The sequence below is a fragment of the Malus sylvestris genome, chromosome 5 (genome assembly GCF_916048215.2).
Source record: "Malus sylvestris chromosome 5, drMalSylv7.2, whole genome shotgun sequence".
Lineage (NCBI taxonomy): Eukaryota > Viridiplantae > Streptophyta > Magnoliopsida > Rosales > Rosaceae > Malus > Malus sylvestris.
In genome coordinates, this window is record NC_062264.1 from 47,044,670 (window position 1) to 47,059,475 (window position 14,806).

At 38.1% G+C, this 14,806-nt stretch overlaps 2 protein-coding genes across 13 annotated transcripts; one reads left to right on the forward strand and one right to left on the reverse strand.

The window, feature by feature from the left end:
• Positions 1-352: 352 nt before the first annotated feature.
• LOC126621195 (myb family transcription factor PHL7-like) lies at positions 353-4,352 on the forward strand. Of its 5 annotated transcripts, none has more exons than XM_050289601.1 (7): positions 355-600; positions 1,365-1,596; positions 2,253-2,329; positions 2,467-2,509; positions 2,652-2,709; positions 2,981-3,050; positions 3,527-4,352. In XM_050289601.1, the coding sequence occupies exons 2-7, from the start codon at positions 1,470-1,472 to the stop codon at positions 4,070-4,072; spliced, it is 921 nt and encodes a 306-aa protein (XP_050145558.1). In that variant the 5' UTR covers positions 355-600; positions 1,365-1,469; the 3' UTR covers positions 4,073-4,352. The 5 variants fall into 5 exon arrangements, with proteins under 5 accessions (XP_050145560.1, XP_050145558.1, XP_050145559.1 ...); XM_050289602.1 differs by having other exon boundaries at positions 2,661-2,709; XM_050289603.1 differs by lacking the exon at positions 2,467-2,509 and having other exon boundaries at positions 353-600; positions 2,959-3,050.
• A 1,162-nt stretch (positions 4,353-5,514) lies between these two features.
• On the reverse strand, positions 5,515-14,188 carry LOC126621193 (uncharacterized). 8 transcript variants are annotated; one of them, XM_050289596.1, is made up of 15 exons: positions 14,020-14,187; positions 13,816-13,833; positions 13,645-13,727; positions 13,385-13,466; positions 13,193-13,296; positions 12,809-12,935; positions 12,631-12,725; positions 12,242-12,365; positions 8,501-8,581; positions 7,707-7,805; positions 7,437-7,619; positions 6,650-6,790; positions 6,497-6,553; positions 6,092-6,217; positions 5,515-5,852 (listed from the first exon to the last, which is right to left on the reverse strand). In XM_050289596.1, the coding sequence occupies exons 3-15, from the start codon at positions 13,683-13,685 to the stop codon at positions 5,661-5,663; spliced, it is 1,452 nt and encodes a 483-aa protein (XP_050145553.1). In that variant the 5' UTR covers positions 13,686-13,727; positions 13,816-13,833; positions 14,020-14,187; the 3' UTR covers positions 5,515-5,660. The 8 variants fall into 8 exon arrangements, 6 of the variants coding, with proteins under 6 accessions (XP_050145553.1, XP_050145555.1, XP_050145552.1 ...); XM_050289598.1 differs by having other exon boundaries at positions 5,515-5,849; positions 13,645-13,833; positions 14,020-14,188; XM_050289595.1 differs by lacking the exon at positions 13,816-13,833.
• Between the last annotated feature and the right edge of the window lie 618 nt (positions 14,189-14,806).

A 14,806-nucleotide genomic window follows, 5' to 3' on the forward strand; every position in this document is an offset into this window, starting at 1 on the left:
AAAGAGCCGTTGGGCTCAGGCAAGTGGGCGACATGGCCCTGACACTGGGTTCCCATGCTGTTGGGACGTGATGGCAACCAGCCCGCGTGGGGCTCGTCTGCGAGTGACCGAGCTGAGACTGGCCCAAAATCAGGCGAATCCACGCGTGTTTGGGGGGGGGGGAATTTGGCCCAACTTTAGCATTTGGCTTTTAGCCCAATGTTTTAGCTTGGGTTGGGTGGTGTTTGGGGGAAAATTTTGGAGGGAAATTTGGCAAATAGCCCAAGGTTGAAGTTGGTCTTAGAAGGGGGAGGTTTTGTTACTTTCTTTGGTTCTTGGGTGGTGGTCCAAAGTCTCAATCTTTTTTCAGCTGTATTTATACTTTCTTGGTGCTGCCTCTCTCTTAAGACCAAAGACCGGAGACCACAAAACCAGAGACCATCTGTCTCTGTGTGAGAAATAGAGAGAGCCATTTTCTCCAAAACTCAGACCTCCTCCCTTGTCCTGAATTCTTCTGAATTACTATTACCACACCCACGCAGAGGAGAGGAGAGGAGTGGAGAGATCATAGTTGGGAAATTGGAATATGACTGAGGAGGCTAGATCCGTCGTCCGAGTTGTGTAAGTCTCTTCGCTTCTCCTCTTCTTTCTCCAATTCTCCTAAACAAACAAACAAATATGAATGAATTGAATATAAGCATACTTTCCTTGTCTCAGATCTAAATTCATAATAATATTTAGCAGCTTGCTTGTTCTATGAATCCCTAATTTCGGTGACGTTTTGGAAATGGAATTGTGACGCAGCCTTGGTCCTCCTTACCAATTAATTGTTTGTTTATTGTGTTTGGAGAGAGAGAGAGAGAGAGAGAAGGGGGGTTTACTATTTGGTATATTCACGGATGTATGCATACTTTGTGTTTGAATGTTGACAACTTGTCTTCATTTTCTCGCAAATCTGCACAGTAGAGTAGCAATGGCTTCTGCTTTTTGCCTTTCCAGTTTATACTCCTTAACTTGCAGCCTTTCGAAAGACTAAAATTTTTCAATTTCAGTACTTGTGATTAAGTGTTGCAGAATACTCATGAGAGAAGGATGGATAGCCCTACCACAATCTGGTTGCCATGCCTCCCTTTTTGCATGATGATATTCAAGTTTTACTGTTTATCTCTTATTTACCATAAAAGAACATATAATTCACAGCACTGTAGGAAATGATGATTCATTTCAAGAATTTCAAGCTACTTATTTGGCATGAAATTATTTCTCTCATCTGATCGATATGTTAGATAAGATTTTAATTGGTATGAGTCATGACATTTTCTTTCTTTTATGCTCTACTTTATGCATTATGAATTATTACGGTGCTCTTTTTCATTTGTTTTCAGGTAAATAAATGGCAAATGTATCAACTAAAGGATGTTCATAGTTCAGGCTTAGTCCCCAACAACTTTGTTGTTCATGGTTAACAGTTTGACAGTGTCATCAACGCAATGGATGCCGTCAGTGGAGGAAACAGTCTTAACAACCCTAACCTTGCCTCAAAACAGCGATTGCGTTGGACGCACGAGCTTCATGAACGCTTTATTGATGCCGTTGTACAACTTGGTGGCCCAGATCGTGAGTCACCCTCAACTTTTATCTGGTCAACTGGAATTTGTTTTTTCTGTTGGTTGTCGCATTTATCTGCTGGTGTGTGGGATTTAAACTGTATATAAGTCGAAGGTGATATCTGTGAAGGAAATTTTCGACCCTGTTTTGTTCTTACGTGGACGAAATCTTGACTCGACTTTGTATGTTTTTTTCCATAGTTTCATCAACTAAGATGGAATTTACTATTTCTCGTACCAGACACGTGTATATCTAATAGGTGTTCTTGTCCTGGGCTACTGAGCAATCTCCTGTTGTGTGAAACCATAGAAAAATTCAGGTTGTTTTTCCATTTAATTGAGGGAAGAACAGCTTTTAGTTTGTTGATAGTTTTTTTTAGTTCACAATTCATCAGTGAATTCAAACACGTGAACCCATAATGACCTTCCAGTTATGTCATATATGATTCTTTGGATAAAAATTGGTCCCAGGTTTAAATCATACTTGATCTTACATATGTGGCATATGTAATATGTAATATGTTTGAGAACTTAGTTGAGATCAGAAGATGATATTTTGCATGACCAAGGATCTAGGTTACATGCATATTTCTGAGTTCCAATGGAGATATCTGTCCATTTCTGTAGTGATATTGTTTATTTTATTTCCTTTTAATCTTTTTCTAGGGGCTACGCCCAAAGGTGTTTTGAGAGTGATGGGTGTACAAGGTTTAACCATATACCATGTAAAAAGCCATTTACAGGTATGTAAAAATCCGTTCTGTCCAATGCTCAACTTTCCTGGTATTTTCTTTTTATTTTTGGCGGGTGTGAGAAGGGGTGAGGATACATTTCTTTCCCGATGGTGTTTCCTCTAATACCACTTGTGTGATGTACTTAGAAATATCGACTTGCAAAATACCTACCAGACTCCTCATCTGATGGTAGGTGAACTTGATTCCTTTCATGTTAATAATTTGTGACTTCGGAACCATATTAGGCAGGTTCTCTATAGTGATAAAGGCATGTCAAAGATGTATTAATTTTTGGACTGTTATTGTGATTCTCTTCAAATGTTAATGCAAGGGAAAAAAGCTGACAAGAAAGAACCTGGGGATGTGCTTTCCAATTTGGATGGTTCATCGTAAGTAGAACTGCCTATTATAATCGGTATTTCTTTATGTTATCAGTTAAGATATGGGCCAAGTCAATTGGTACCCTGTATTCTAAAGGATCCTGTAGTCAAACTTTAAAATTGAAGAATTCATATCTAGTTCACTGTTTATAAGTGCACATGGGCCATACAAAATAAATATTACTGATTTGTTATTGCATGTGAAACCATCAGTTTGTGTAAATTGACGTATCAGTTTGGCTGATTGATGTGAGGAAGTATGTACTGTTTCTGTTCACAGTGGAATGCAAATCACAGAAGCACTCAAGCTGCAGATGGAGGTGCAGAAGCGACTACATGAGCAATTAGAGGCATGTTTTCTATACAGAATATAGATTCCAATAAAATTAATGTGTTGTCACCAGGTTTTACATTTATCAACAGCATATATATTACAGAAAATTATCTATGAAATGAAGAATTTGAGAAAAAAAGAAAAGATTTTGCAAATGGTTTTATCTTTTCTTTGCTACAAAGCATTATATCGCTTAAAGTACATACTTTTCATTCATGGTTGCCACTCAGAGTTCAAATTAGCTATTTCTGATTCACCTATCTTAAAACAATGTAGACCCTCAAAAAATGATGTTGATAGTGTCAGAAATCCTTAGGAAGATTGAATGACCAAGAACTTGGATAGCAAAGAGATAAGTTAAAATCACCTCCTACCCAACTACCATACGATAAATTTTGCTGCATATGCATAGAGGATAAAGGGGGAAGGGGGAAGAGTCTTGTTCGTTGGGCCAGCATGGTTTGATAAGCTGAACTCATGAATGCTCAACAGGTACAGAGACAGCTACAATTACGGATAGAAGCCCAAGGTAAATACTTGAAAAAAATTATTGAAGAGCAACAGCGACTTAGTGGAGTCCTTTCAGAAGCACCTGGCTCTGGGCACCTAGTCCGTTTGTCAAGTGACAATTGCCCAGAATCTGACAACAAGACTGACCCAGCAACTCCTGCCCCGACCTCAGAGTGCCCCCTCCAAGACAAGGCCGCCAAGGAATGTGCGCCAGCCAAGAGCATTTCAATTGATGAATCTTTCTCATCTCGTCGTGAACCCTTAACTCCAGATTCAGTTTGTCATGTTGGTTCTCCAGCTGAGAGTCCAAAAGCAGAGAGGTTGACAAAGAAGCGACGAGTTAACATAGGTGAAGCATTCTCTGATCCTGAAGTGGTGCTTACACACCAGATACTAGAGTCGAGCTTAGACTCTTCTTACCAGCAAGGACATACAGCTTTCCTACCCAGGGAGCAGTTTCATCCCTCATCCGGGATTTCATTCCGGAATGAAAATCAATTGGAAAAAGTTGCAGGCAGTGACATGTAGCTTAGTACTGTAGAATTTTCATTTTGCCTCTGAGTTTCCTTGGGAGATATGTCTCAACTCTAATCAAGCGAAAGAATGTTACTAATTACAGGTGTGCTGCATTAATCAGTCTCAAGCTTCTAATTACAGGTGTGCTGCATTAATCAGGTTCAAGCTTCTAGCACATATATGAACTATGTGCCTTGTTTAGATCGAGTGAAGTTGGAATTAGTAATTCTACTGCAATATGAGTACTATTGACTGCACAGCTTCTTGTGTGTGGCCAGATTGGTGTTCTTTATATGCTTTTTCTAATTTCCCTCTTCTTTTGATATTCTTAGCCGACATTCTTCAATTCAAATATCGCAACCAGAACTAAGGGCTTTGTTGGGATTGCCTCTATAAAAAGTACTTGTGCTAGAAGTGCTTTTGTAGACAATCGACCACTAAATTGTTTTTAACTTCAAGAGTCGGCCTCAACATGTATAGTACTGCGACGGATTGGGTATATACCTAGATATACTAAATCTTAATTACGATGCTTTGGCAAACCCCAAACAAGACAATTTCGAACCAAATCAAGGCAATATGTAAAATACGGACTGGTATGGCGATGCGAGTAAATATAAGAAAACAAAATCCAAAGAGAAGCAGGTGAAAACAGTGGAGGGTGTTAGTAAATTTTGAATTAGTTGGTCTAAAAGTAACTCTCCTTTGTGGGTAATATGGGAAGTTGTTTTGGAGATTGGAGGGGTCGGTTGTTAGCGCGGGAGTTGCGGGAGTTCAGAAACTGTCATGGGGTGGCAGCGGCGGTGAACCTGTTCATGTTAGTACTCCTTTGGGCCAACAGTTTCTCCCCACATTGCATTGAATTACTGTACTGGGACACCACGTCGGTGGTAAACCTGTTACCTAAGTCCTACGGCGGCCAGTTCCTATGCTTGATTTATGAGTACCATATAGCAATTTTACATCAACCCCAATCTTCTATAAATAAAGACAGACAATCTTATTTGACCAAAAAAAAATATCTTGCAAATCTCATGTTCGTTTAACACCCAAAACTTCACCGGGATTTAAAAAAATAAAAAAAAATTATTATATGATTCAATCATTGACACATGAGAGGGAGACGGAGCACATCAGGAACCCGGTACCGGTAGATCTTCATGCCAACAGGATCCTCTCCGAATCCTTTGATGAGGATCCTAGGAATCCGTAAACCATGCCCGTTGATTATACATCATGTGGTCAGTTTTGTCAAGTATTGTTTGTATTTAATTTTAAATAAAAATATTTAAAATAATTTATAATGACACGATTTACGATGAATATATATGATTCACGGATCCCCAAGATCCTCATAAAGAGGATCCGGCAAGGATCCAGATTCATCTTCATGAAATCCTTACGTGACACGAAAAATGACATGCAGAAATTAGAACAGGGCCATGACAAAGAAATAAGAACAGCACCAATCAATGATTTTAAACAAGAAAAAGAAAAAGGGATTTAACAACCCATACAAGGTTGAAGAATACATCAACATAAGGTAAAACATTTGCAGCTACAAACATTTTTATACTACAGCAGTCACTAAGTGGCACATCTATAATTTTTTTACTCGCTTTAGGATGCAAAGACGCAGTCGTTTGCCAAGGGCCCCTAACTTCTCAAATTTCTCACCCTTGGGCTTCTTTGGAGCAATGGAAACTTTCTTCTTCTTTTTTTCCTCTTTTCTTAGCTCTGATGATTTTTGTTGTATGCATCCAAGAGGCATCGCAAACACCTTAAGGTTCTTCTACAATCAAAAGGGACAACTTATCATGAAGCAAAAAACTTGGAAATATATTTTAATTACTCTATGCAGTGCGCATGCATAAGTGAAGAATGTGCAATAGTATGTTATGCATTATTAAGTTCCAGTACATATAAATGTACCAAAAACATAACAGTGGTGTGTGAAGAAAACAAAAGTCTCTACAGGAATATGAAATATGAACGCATTCATAGGATGGGTGTTGTGTGAGAATGAGAGACCTGATGACTGCTGTCAGCAGCAGAAGATTCTTCATCACTGCCTCCTAATGAAGAGCATCTGCCCCAACTCTCCCTGTTTGAGCTTGTATATGAACAACATTCTACATTCTCATCATTAGGCTGCTCCTGTAAAACCATAACTGCAGTATTTTAGAATTATAATCAGTGAAACAGACAAGTTGAAAAGTCATATAAGATGATCTATCATTTATTAACACGTATACTGAATTCTTCTTGACTTAAAAGCACTTCATCAATGCATGAACATACAACACTCCACTGGAACAAGAAACTATCATCTGCATTACCAAGCTAACTGAAAACCATTGCCAATCCATGGTTTTATACTCTGATGCCTGATCTCAATTGAAAAGACGGGAAAAAAAATCTAAAAATTTACATCACCTCTAAATGTGATGGTTCGTGACTGTTAAGTGTGTCAGCTTCATCATGCACAGAATCCTGCATTCTCAATAAGTATGTTACAGACTGACTCAACAGAATGGAGAATATGGAGAGACAAAAGGCAAAAAAACGTAAAAGAAAAGAAATACATACAACAGCAGTCGTCACTGGTGCAATTTCAGAAAGAAGTTCGCCAACACATTTTGTGGTTGAAATGGCAGGAGGAACAGAAGATGAACTTGCCACGTCAGTACCCGCAGAATGAACTCCAGTAATTATCTCATATAACAAACCCTACAAAATCAAGGGGCGGGGACATTCATTTTAGTGCAGGAAATTATGTAACATTCTATGATAGTGGAGCACAAAGTAGACATCTATTGCACAATCCCAGATTGTCAATGTAAATGGCTTTGTTAATTACATGAGCTATAATAAAATGCTGACAACTGATCATTGTTAAAATATTATTGTGCATCACCTGCCTTAAGCACAGGATACCATTGAATTATACCTGGGAAGCCAGCCCTCGAGTGCATAGAAGAATTTTCAGTGAACCTTATCATTTATGACCAATGATGATAAGGATGGGGATTGTGCATGTGTATGCATTTGTTTTTTTGGCATTGAAATGTATCATGATCTTGTGCGTGATGATGATGATGATGATGGTAGTGGTAATGGTGGTGACAATGATATAAAAATGATGCATGACTGCCACAAGCTCTAACTTCCATCCTCTCACTTTGATTTTGGCAGAAAAGCCCTTTGGTTACAAAGTATCAATGGAGCTACAGTGCATTGACACAGATTCTTAAAAGCATAGGTACATTGGTGGGAGAGTCAGCTTGTACAATACTAGCAGTAATCATAATAAAATTAATGACCAATGGTAACACAATAAGGTTTTCCACAATATATCATATGAAACAGAAATCACCTCATCCAAACCAGCACCAATCTTCAAATCCCCCAAATCATAATACTTCTCAAGCTTACATGAATGACAAGACGTTTGTGGGGGATGAAGAACATTATAGAAGAAAATGGAAACTGAATCATAATAAAACTGTGGCCGAGAAGAGTTGTGATCACCATCGAAATGTATAATATTTTTGTCCCCCTGCAAGGAATCAAAGATGTATTTATTTCTCATCAAGTGCAATATATTACTTTAAGGGAAGTGTAAGATCCTTCAACGAGACAATACCGCATAAGACTTGTAGATGATGTCAGAATGATGGGTTTGGATGAATTTGTCATCCTTAGCATGTCCAAATAAAGCAGGAATGAATGTTTTGGGTGCAACCTGCCAGTGTTACACAAATGGCCGAATTCAATATATAGTGGTAGATTAAAGTTCTTTTCAGAAAAAAAAAAATAGTGGTAGATTATATATACACAATTATATGATTATATATGCGTATAAATGATCAACTGGCTGCAGAAAGTTAAAAAATAACAAGTATTGGTTCAGCATGTGTCTAACTCATCAAGAAACAACACATTTTATGATCCCCTTGGGACACACTGCTAGTGCCCACCCTATAATGTGGTTCAATGATCCAAACACTCCAGCCTCTTTTAAGAATAATCCATGCCAAAGACCAGCCAACTTCGGAAATTATTTATCCATTTGATAATCTTGATAACTTTAGGGCATGTTTACATATAAGGAATGGGTATCATTCCAGTTCTTGTATTTACTAACAATCAAGGATTTGAAAGGGATGTGTGTGATTCCCATTCAATTGTTTACTAACCACAAAGGAATGGAAAAATAAATAAATGCATTTGGGTCTGTTCATCTACTTATTTAATTATGATTGGATGTCTAAAGTTTTTATGATTGGCTTTTTTTGCAAGGATGGTCTTTAAAAGGCAACATAAAAAATAGACGGTCCAAACTTATTGGATTAGACAACAGAGTGGACCCTGCAGATAGCTGGGAAGGTGGCTAATGATAACTCGTCCAAGGTTAACAAAACTATTATATAGAAGGACCTGCAAGCAATTAAGATCCATGATATCAAACTTTGCCTTCTTCTCAATTATCCGACGCATATATTGTACTGCCATCTTAACCTGGTTAAAAGGAAGAGATAAAGAAACCAAGGTTAAAAGGAAGGAGGGGTTAAGACTCAAGAGAGAACATGTAAAACCAGAATGAATATAATTAATGCTTTATCAACCATGCAAGTGCTAATAATTTCTTAAAAATGATAATGATATTAACAAATAGACGATATTAATAAGAAGAAGAAAGAGTACAACAAAGAAAGTGGTCCAGCAAACCACCCCAAGCAGAAAGCAGAAAACCACACAACTGCAAAAGAGCTAAAACACCCAAAAAAACCATAAGGCTGCCCCTTTCTATTCTAAACAAATTAAAGAGAGATTCCCCTGAACTCAAGGGCAACTGAGGCCCAAAGGGCAGACAAAAACTGAACTCTGTCCCATAGCTTTGCCATCGAGTGAACCAACCCTACATAACCTTAACTTTCTTACCCTTCTAAACAAGAACATGGGTTTGGCTAACAGAAAAGCAATACCTTGGAATTACCCAAGTTATACCCATCTTCCTGAGCAGCTTCAACCATTAGTGGAAGGAAACCAGACAGTGAAGAAAAGTATGACCAGCAGATTCCAAATCAGACTTACACAAGACGGACCGTCGAGGCAACAAACTGAAATAAGGTCGTCCTCTTTGAACCTTATCACAAGTATTGATCTTAGCAAGGGCAACAAGCCAAGTCAACAAAACCCTAGATTTCCTGATTGGCCGGTAAGGAGCAAAATAGCTTTTCGTGTCCTGATTAGTGACGAGACCTTAGTAGGATTTGCACAAATAATTCCCATTGGTTTCCAAGGTCCATTTCCTTATATCCCTCATAGAGGGTTGAAAAGAAGTAGAGTCAAGCACAAAAGAGATGAAGACTTTGCCTCCTCCCTCACATTCAAATTCCTTTTGAACACAAAATCCCAGTTGCTCTAGCCATTAGCAGGGTTCAAAATGCAAGAAATAACCATATTGTGACAAGTAAACAAGTTGTAAAGCCTTGGAAACCAAGATTCTAGTAAAGAGGTCCCCAACCACGCATCTTCCCATAACTTGATTCTAGCTCCATTTCCACAACAAAACGACAGTTCACAATGAAAAAATTGCATCCATGAGGGATGTCCTTCCATGGACTATGACATGTTCCACCATATGTAATGTTGGAGACCTATCCATTGTTTGAAATCCCATATGTTCTTTTAAAGCTTTTTAGCCAAAATGGTCCCTAAGATTGGCATGACTCCTCACTTTGGTCCCTAACAACCAAACTCGATCAAAGTGGTCCCTGAGTTTGTCCAACGTACATCATTTAGGTCTTCCGTGAAAAATCTATCAATATCCTTGGTTAAATTGACATGTGAACAACCACGTGACCACCTTTTAAGGGTATTTTTGTCAAACCAACCCCTCCACTTAACAAGAATATGGACAATTTTTTCACAAAATAACCAAAATGATTTATGGTGAACAAGCTTAGGGACCACTTCGATCGATTTTCATTGGCAGCGATAAATGTGAGGAGCTATGCCAATCTTAGGACCATTTGGGTAAAAAGCCTTCTTTTAATCACATGATGCCATAATTCCTCCAAGTATATTGAAATCTCCACAGCCACTTACCTAGGAGGGCTATATTTCTGGCCATCAGATTCCCAACTCCCAGACCTCCACCAACCCTACTCTTTGAAGCCGTCTCCCACACATGTCCAAACGAAACCTCTTATCAACTTCTCCCTCCATGAAGCCACTCCCATGGGAATCTTAAATAAGGATAGATAATAGATTGGAAAATTTGCTAAAACGAAAAGCCGATTCCAGGTTTGAAGCCTCTTCTCAATTTTTTTCAACCACTGGGTTCAGAATGAGATAGCTCTAGGATTCCTGCCTAAAGGAAGACGCAAGTATTTAGTTGGCCAAGCATTGACTGTGCATCCAAGAGTTAGCCAAAATCTCCACAAAAGAGGTGTCGACATTAATGTTGAAAAGAGAGCTTTTTGCCTTATTCATCTTTAAGCCTGGCCTCCCATAAGAACACTCAAATAGCAGATGCAAGATTCTTCCAAACTAGACAGTTCCCTGGGAAAAAGAAAATAGCGTCATCTGCAAATTGCAAATGAGTAACCTCCGCTTCATCCCTTCCCACACATATTTTCAACTAATCTGAACTTTTCACACACTCAATTAATCAGCTAAGGGCAACCGTCATTAAGTTGAAAAGAAAAGGGGATAAAGGATTCCCTTGACAATAAACTCTAGTTACTCAAAATTGATAACTTAGCTGACCTAATAAACCTATAAATCCATGTCCTCCATCTCTGTCTGAAACATTTCATCTCCGTCACAAACTCTTGAAAATTCCACTTGACATGGTCGTAAGCTCTCTCAAAATCGATCTCCAAACCAATCCTTTTTTCTTCAATCTAGTCTCTTCTACTACTTCATTCGGGACCAGAATAGTATCAAGAATCTGCACATCTTTGAAAAAAAAAAAAAAGTCCCTTAAGCTTTAAAGAGAATGACATGGAGCACTTCCTTAAGTCTTAAAGCTGGAACTTTGGCAATAATATTGTACATGAAAGTAACAAGGCTAATGGATCTGTAGTCTCCAATCTTCAAAGAATCACTCTTCTTCGGAATTAAACAAATACAGGTTTCTGTCGTCATTGTGTTAACCACCACATTATTGTGAAAGTCTGCCAGAACTCTCACAGCACCATCCTTGAGAATGTCTCAATACCTTTGGGAAACAGAATTTAGAAGAAGGCTAAAGTGAGGTCCAAAATATTTACTTTACCCCATAAAGCCTCCACACCCTCACCTCTATAATTTTCAAAAACCTTCTTGTTCATCTTCAGACCATTCCACCCAAACTACAGCTAAAATCTAGCATTTCCATATCTTCGATCCCTTTTCCACTTTCTCTACCACGAGGTCTTAAAAAATCTCAGCCCATGGATTACCCCTTATTTTAGCTCCATACTCTAACCAAATTAGATATAAAGAGAGTAGTTTCTCTCGTTCAAAAGTCTTGAATGTTATTTTGTAAGCTTGTGCTCGGGATGTGCAGTTGACATTCTACACCCTGGCAAGAGATCATTTTTCCCATCTGTGTGAATAGGCGTGGGGTGTGCAGGCGTATGTGACTTTACGTAGGTAGGTTGGCAGGTAGGTTTGTATAATTTGTAAATCACGACCCTATACGGATTTGGTTTGGCAACATTGACCTTGTCGGGTTCTTAACTTATTTAGTGCTATCAAGAGTCAAAACTATATTTCTCTTTTACCAATTATGTCAATTACTAGTCCCAGCCATGTCATTTTCAGCCCAACTACAATATTTTATGATCCAGCTGAAAATTTATTTTTTTCAGGAGCATTTGTTTATAGGTTTTAAGAGGTCGCACTTGGTGCGATGGCAAGTGCCTTCGCCCATGAGCGGTAGGTCTCGGGTTCGAGACTTGGGAGCAGCCTCTCCATAAATGGGGGTAAGGCTAGCCGACATTCACCTCTCCCAGACCCTGCGTAAAGCGGGAGCCTTGTGCACTGGGTACGACCTTTTTTTTATTTGTTTATAGGTTTTGCACATGAGGAATTTATCCATAGTTTTTGTGGATGCTGACAGAAATGTGTGCGTGTGTGTTTAGGGGGGGAGGGGGGGGGAGGGAGAGAGAGAGAGAGAGATTGTACTGTAAATTTAGGAAGCCGAATCTTGTATACATCAACTAGTTCCATCATTAGAACATACAAGCTTGAAAAGGCACTATCCAACACCATTCCGGCTATGGAAGGGTCTTCTGCTCCATAAAGTAGGCTGCAATAGACATATGAGGTTAATTACATCAGGAGTTTCAAAAATATGCTTATGTACATGCAAAATGCAGAAGTATTTCTTTATGCTCGAAGAAGAATATAACCATCTTCTTTTTTTTTTGGTACCAAGAATATAACCATCTTTGACCCAATATGAATTTTTAATGTGGTAACAAGTTAAAAGAATCTCAGTAGACCCTTCCATATCCGAGTCAATAATACAAGTTAGTCTAATGACGAGTCAACAAATGACAAAGACGATGTACCATGTGACTGCGCCCATCGATCGCCCCCAAAGACCTATACGCAAGTTTTGCTTTTTGCTTCTTAAATATGAAACCACAATCTTGAGGTCATCTCTCTGACAGAGGAAAGAAAAAAAATTACAAAACTGAACAAAGTGAGAAAAGTAAGCATAAAATAACAATGAAAGTTACACCATACCTCATGCCAACCAAGGCTGACATAATCACCATCAGATAATCCTGAACCCGAAAAATCAAGAGTAAAAACGGTGATATTTGATGGAAGAAGCATTACGGCAGCTTCATTTGCATCTGCCCTACACCCACTGCATCGTTTCCCATTACCACAAAGTAAGTTCTACCTCTTTATCTATAAAGCACCTTTAACACTTATGTACAATTATTTAAAACAAACCAGAGAGTGTGCCGGAAAAGGGAAAATAATGTATGACATTCAAGAATCTGTTTATAACCACAATGTACAGGTGGAACCCAGAAAAGAAACCCAAGTGAATAAATAATCAAATACACATTTACTTTGTTAAAAAGGAAAAGAAAAAACTCTCAAATAATCATTATGTACCTGTTTCCATGGCAGTATATAACACATGGAAGAGAAACATCTTCAGGGAAAGGTGAAGGCAGATAATGACTACAACGCAAGGTATGGCCCCTAGCATTCGTAAGCTGCAAGAATTTAATACATATAAACTAACATTGCTGCCAAGCGAAAACTAGAATGTTCTGATAAGCGGTAACTGGTGCCCATACTTGCCTCCAAGTCTTGTCGTTTGTATGCTCTACCTGCAAGCGTGAAATCCTTTTCCCAAAGATATTGATCTGGGTTATACTCTGCCCTGTTTATCAACATTGCAGATGCGTAGAAATGAGAAAGCATCAAAAGGGAAAGAAGAAAAAAATCACCAATATGAAGTTCAATATATCATTTTGAACTATGTTAATTGCAGAAGATGTGATTTTGGTCAATGAAACTCAGAGCAAGAAGCATCATGATTCATGAGATGAGACGCATACCTGGGAGGGCGAATGACAAAATTAATGAACTGATGGATCATCTTGCTTCCAAACGTCCCTCAAAGCTACTCTAACCCATAAGTCTGACAGATATAAAAAAATAAAAAAATAAAAAAAATAAAAACGACAGCAGCGGAGTCCAATTCCTGGCAACTGAGAATCCTCACTCACTTCAAAATTCTCTCAAATCTGAGAAATTATGTCAGCTATTTAGCCGCCTATTAACAAGGAAGGAACAAAAGCCCGAATGATGAAAGGGAAAAGAAATCAAATTCTCAGATCTCACCACCAACTCTTATCTTATGAATGCTCTATATATAATCATTTTCTAAGTTGCAACTAAATAGCGAAAAAGAGCAGAGCAGAGCTTTTTACCTAGGGCTATTGGCTAGGGCTGGAGTATTGCCCCGTGAGCAACCACCAGAAACACCGTGAGCTCCAGTACCTAGCCGCAATTTCCCACTTTACAGTTGGATACAAAGAAAACCCAGCACAACACAACGCAACAAATCATAAAGGTTTTTGTCGCAAATGCTCCTGAAATTTACCTACCGTTGCTCCTTAAAATTGAAAATTAATTAATGTAGTATTTGAAAATAAGTCTCACAAATTAATATAATAATTTCGTTAAAAATTATGTTAAGTGATGTGGCACTTAAATGGTCCCATAAATGTAATAAAATATTATTTTGTGAATTAAAAATATTTAAATATAAAAAATAAAATAAATTTATTTAAATTTAAAAAAAAAAAGAAGAAGAAGATGATTGAACATTGTTCATCATTTGGATAAATTACATAATAGCCCATCAGGTTTGAGGTCTATTACAATCTCATACAACAATTTTAAAACATTTCACTTTCATACATCAAGTACCATTTTATTTCAAAATAACACATCCGTTAGATTTTCCATCCACTAGTCTGTTAAATGCTGACGTGACTTCCACATTTGTGTTGATGTGGCTGCCACGTGATAAAAAAAATAATTTTTTATACATTAAAAATATTATAATATAACACTATTAAAAAAATTAAAAAAAAAAAAAACCCTCAACCTTTTTCTTCCCCGCTCCCATATTCCCCCAACTTATACCCCGCTGAAACACCATCTCATTCATCTTCCCAATCCATCCTCCCTCCATGTAACCCAAATCCAAAA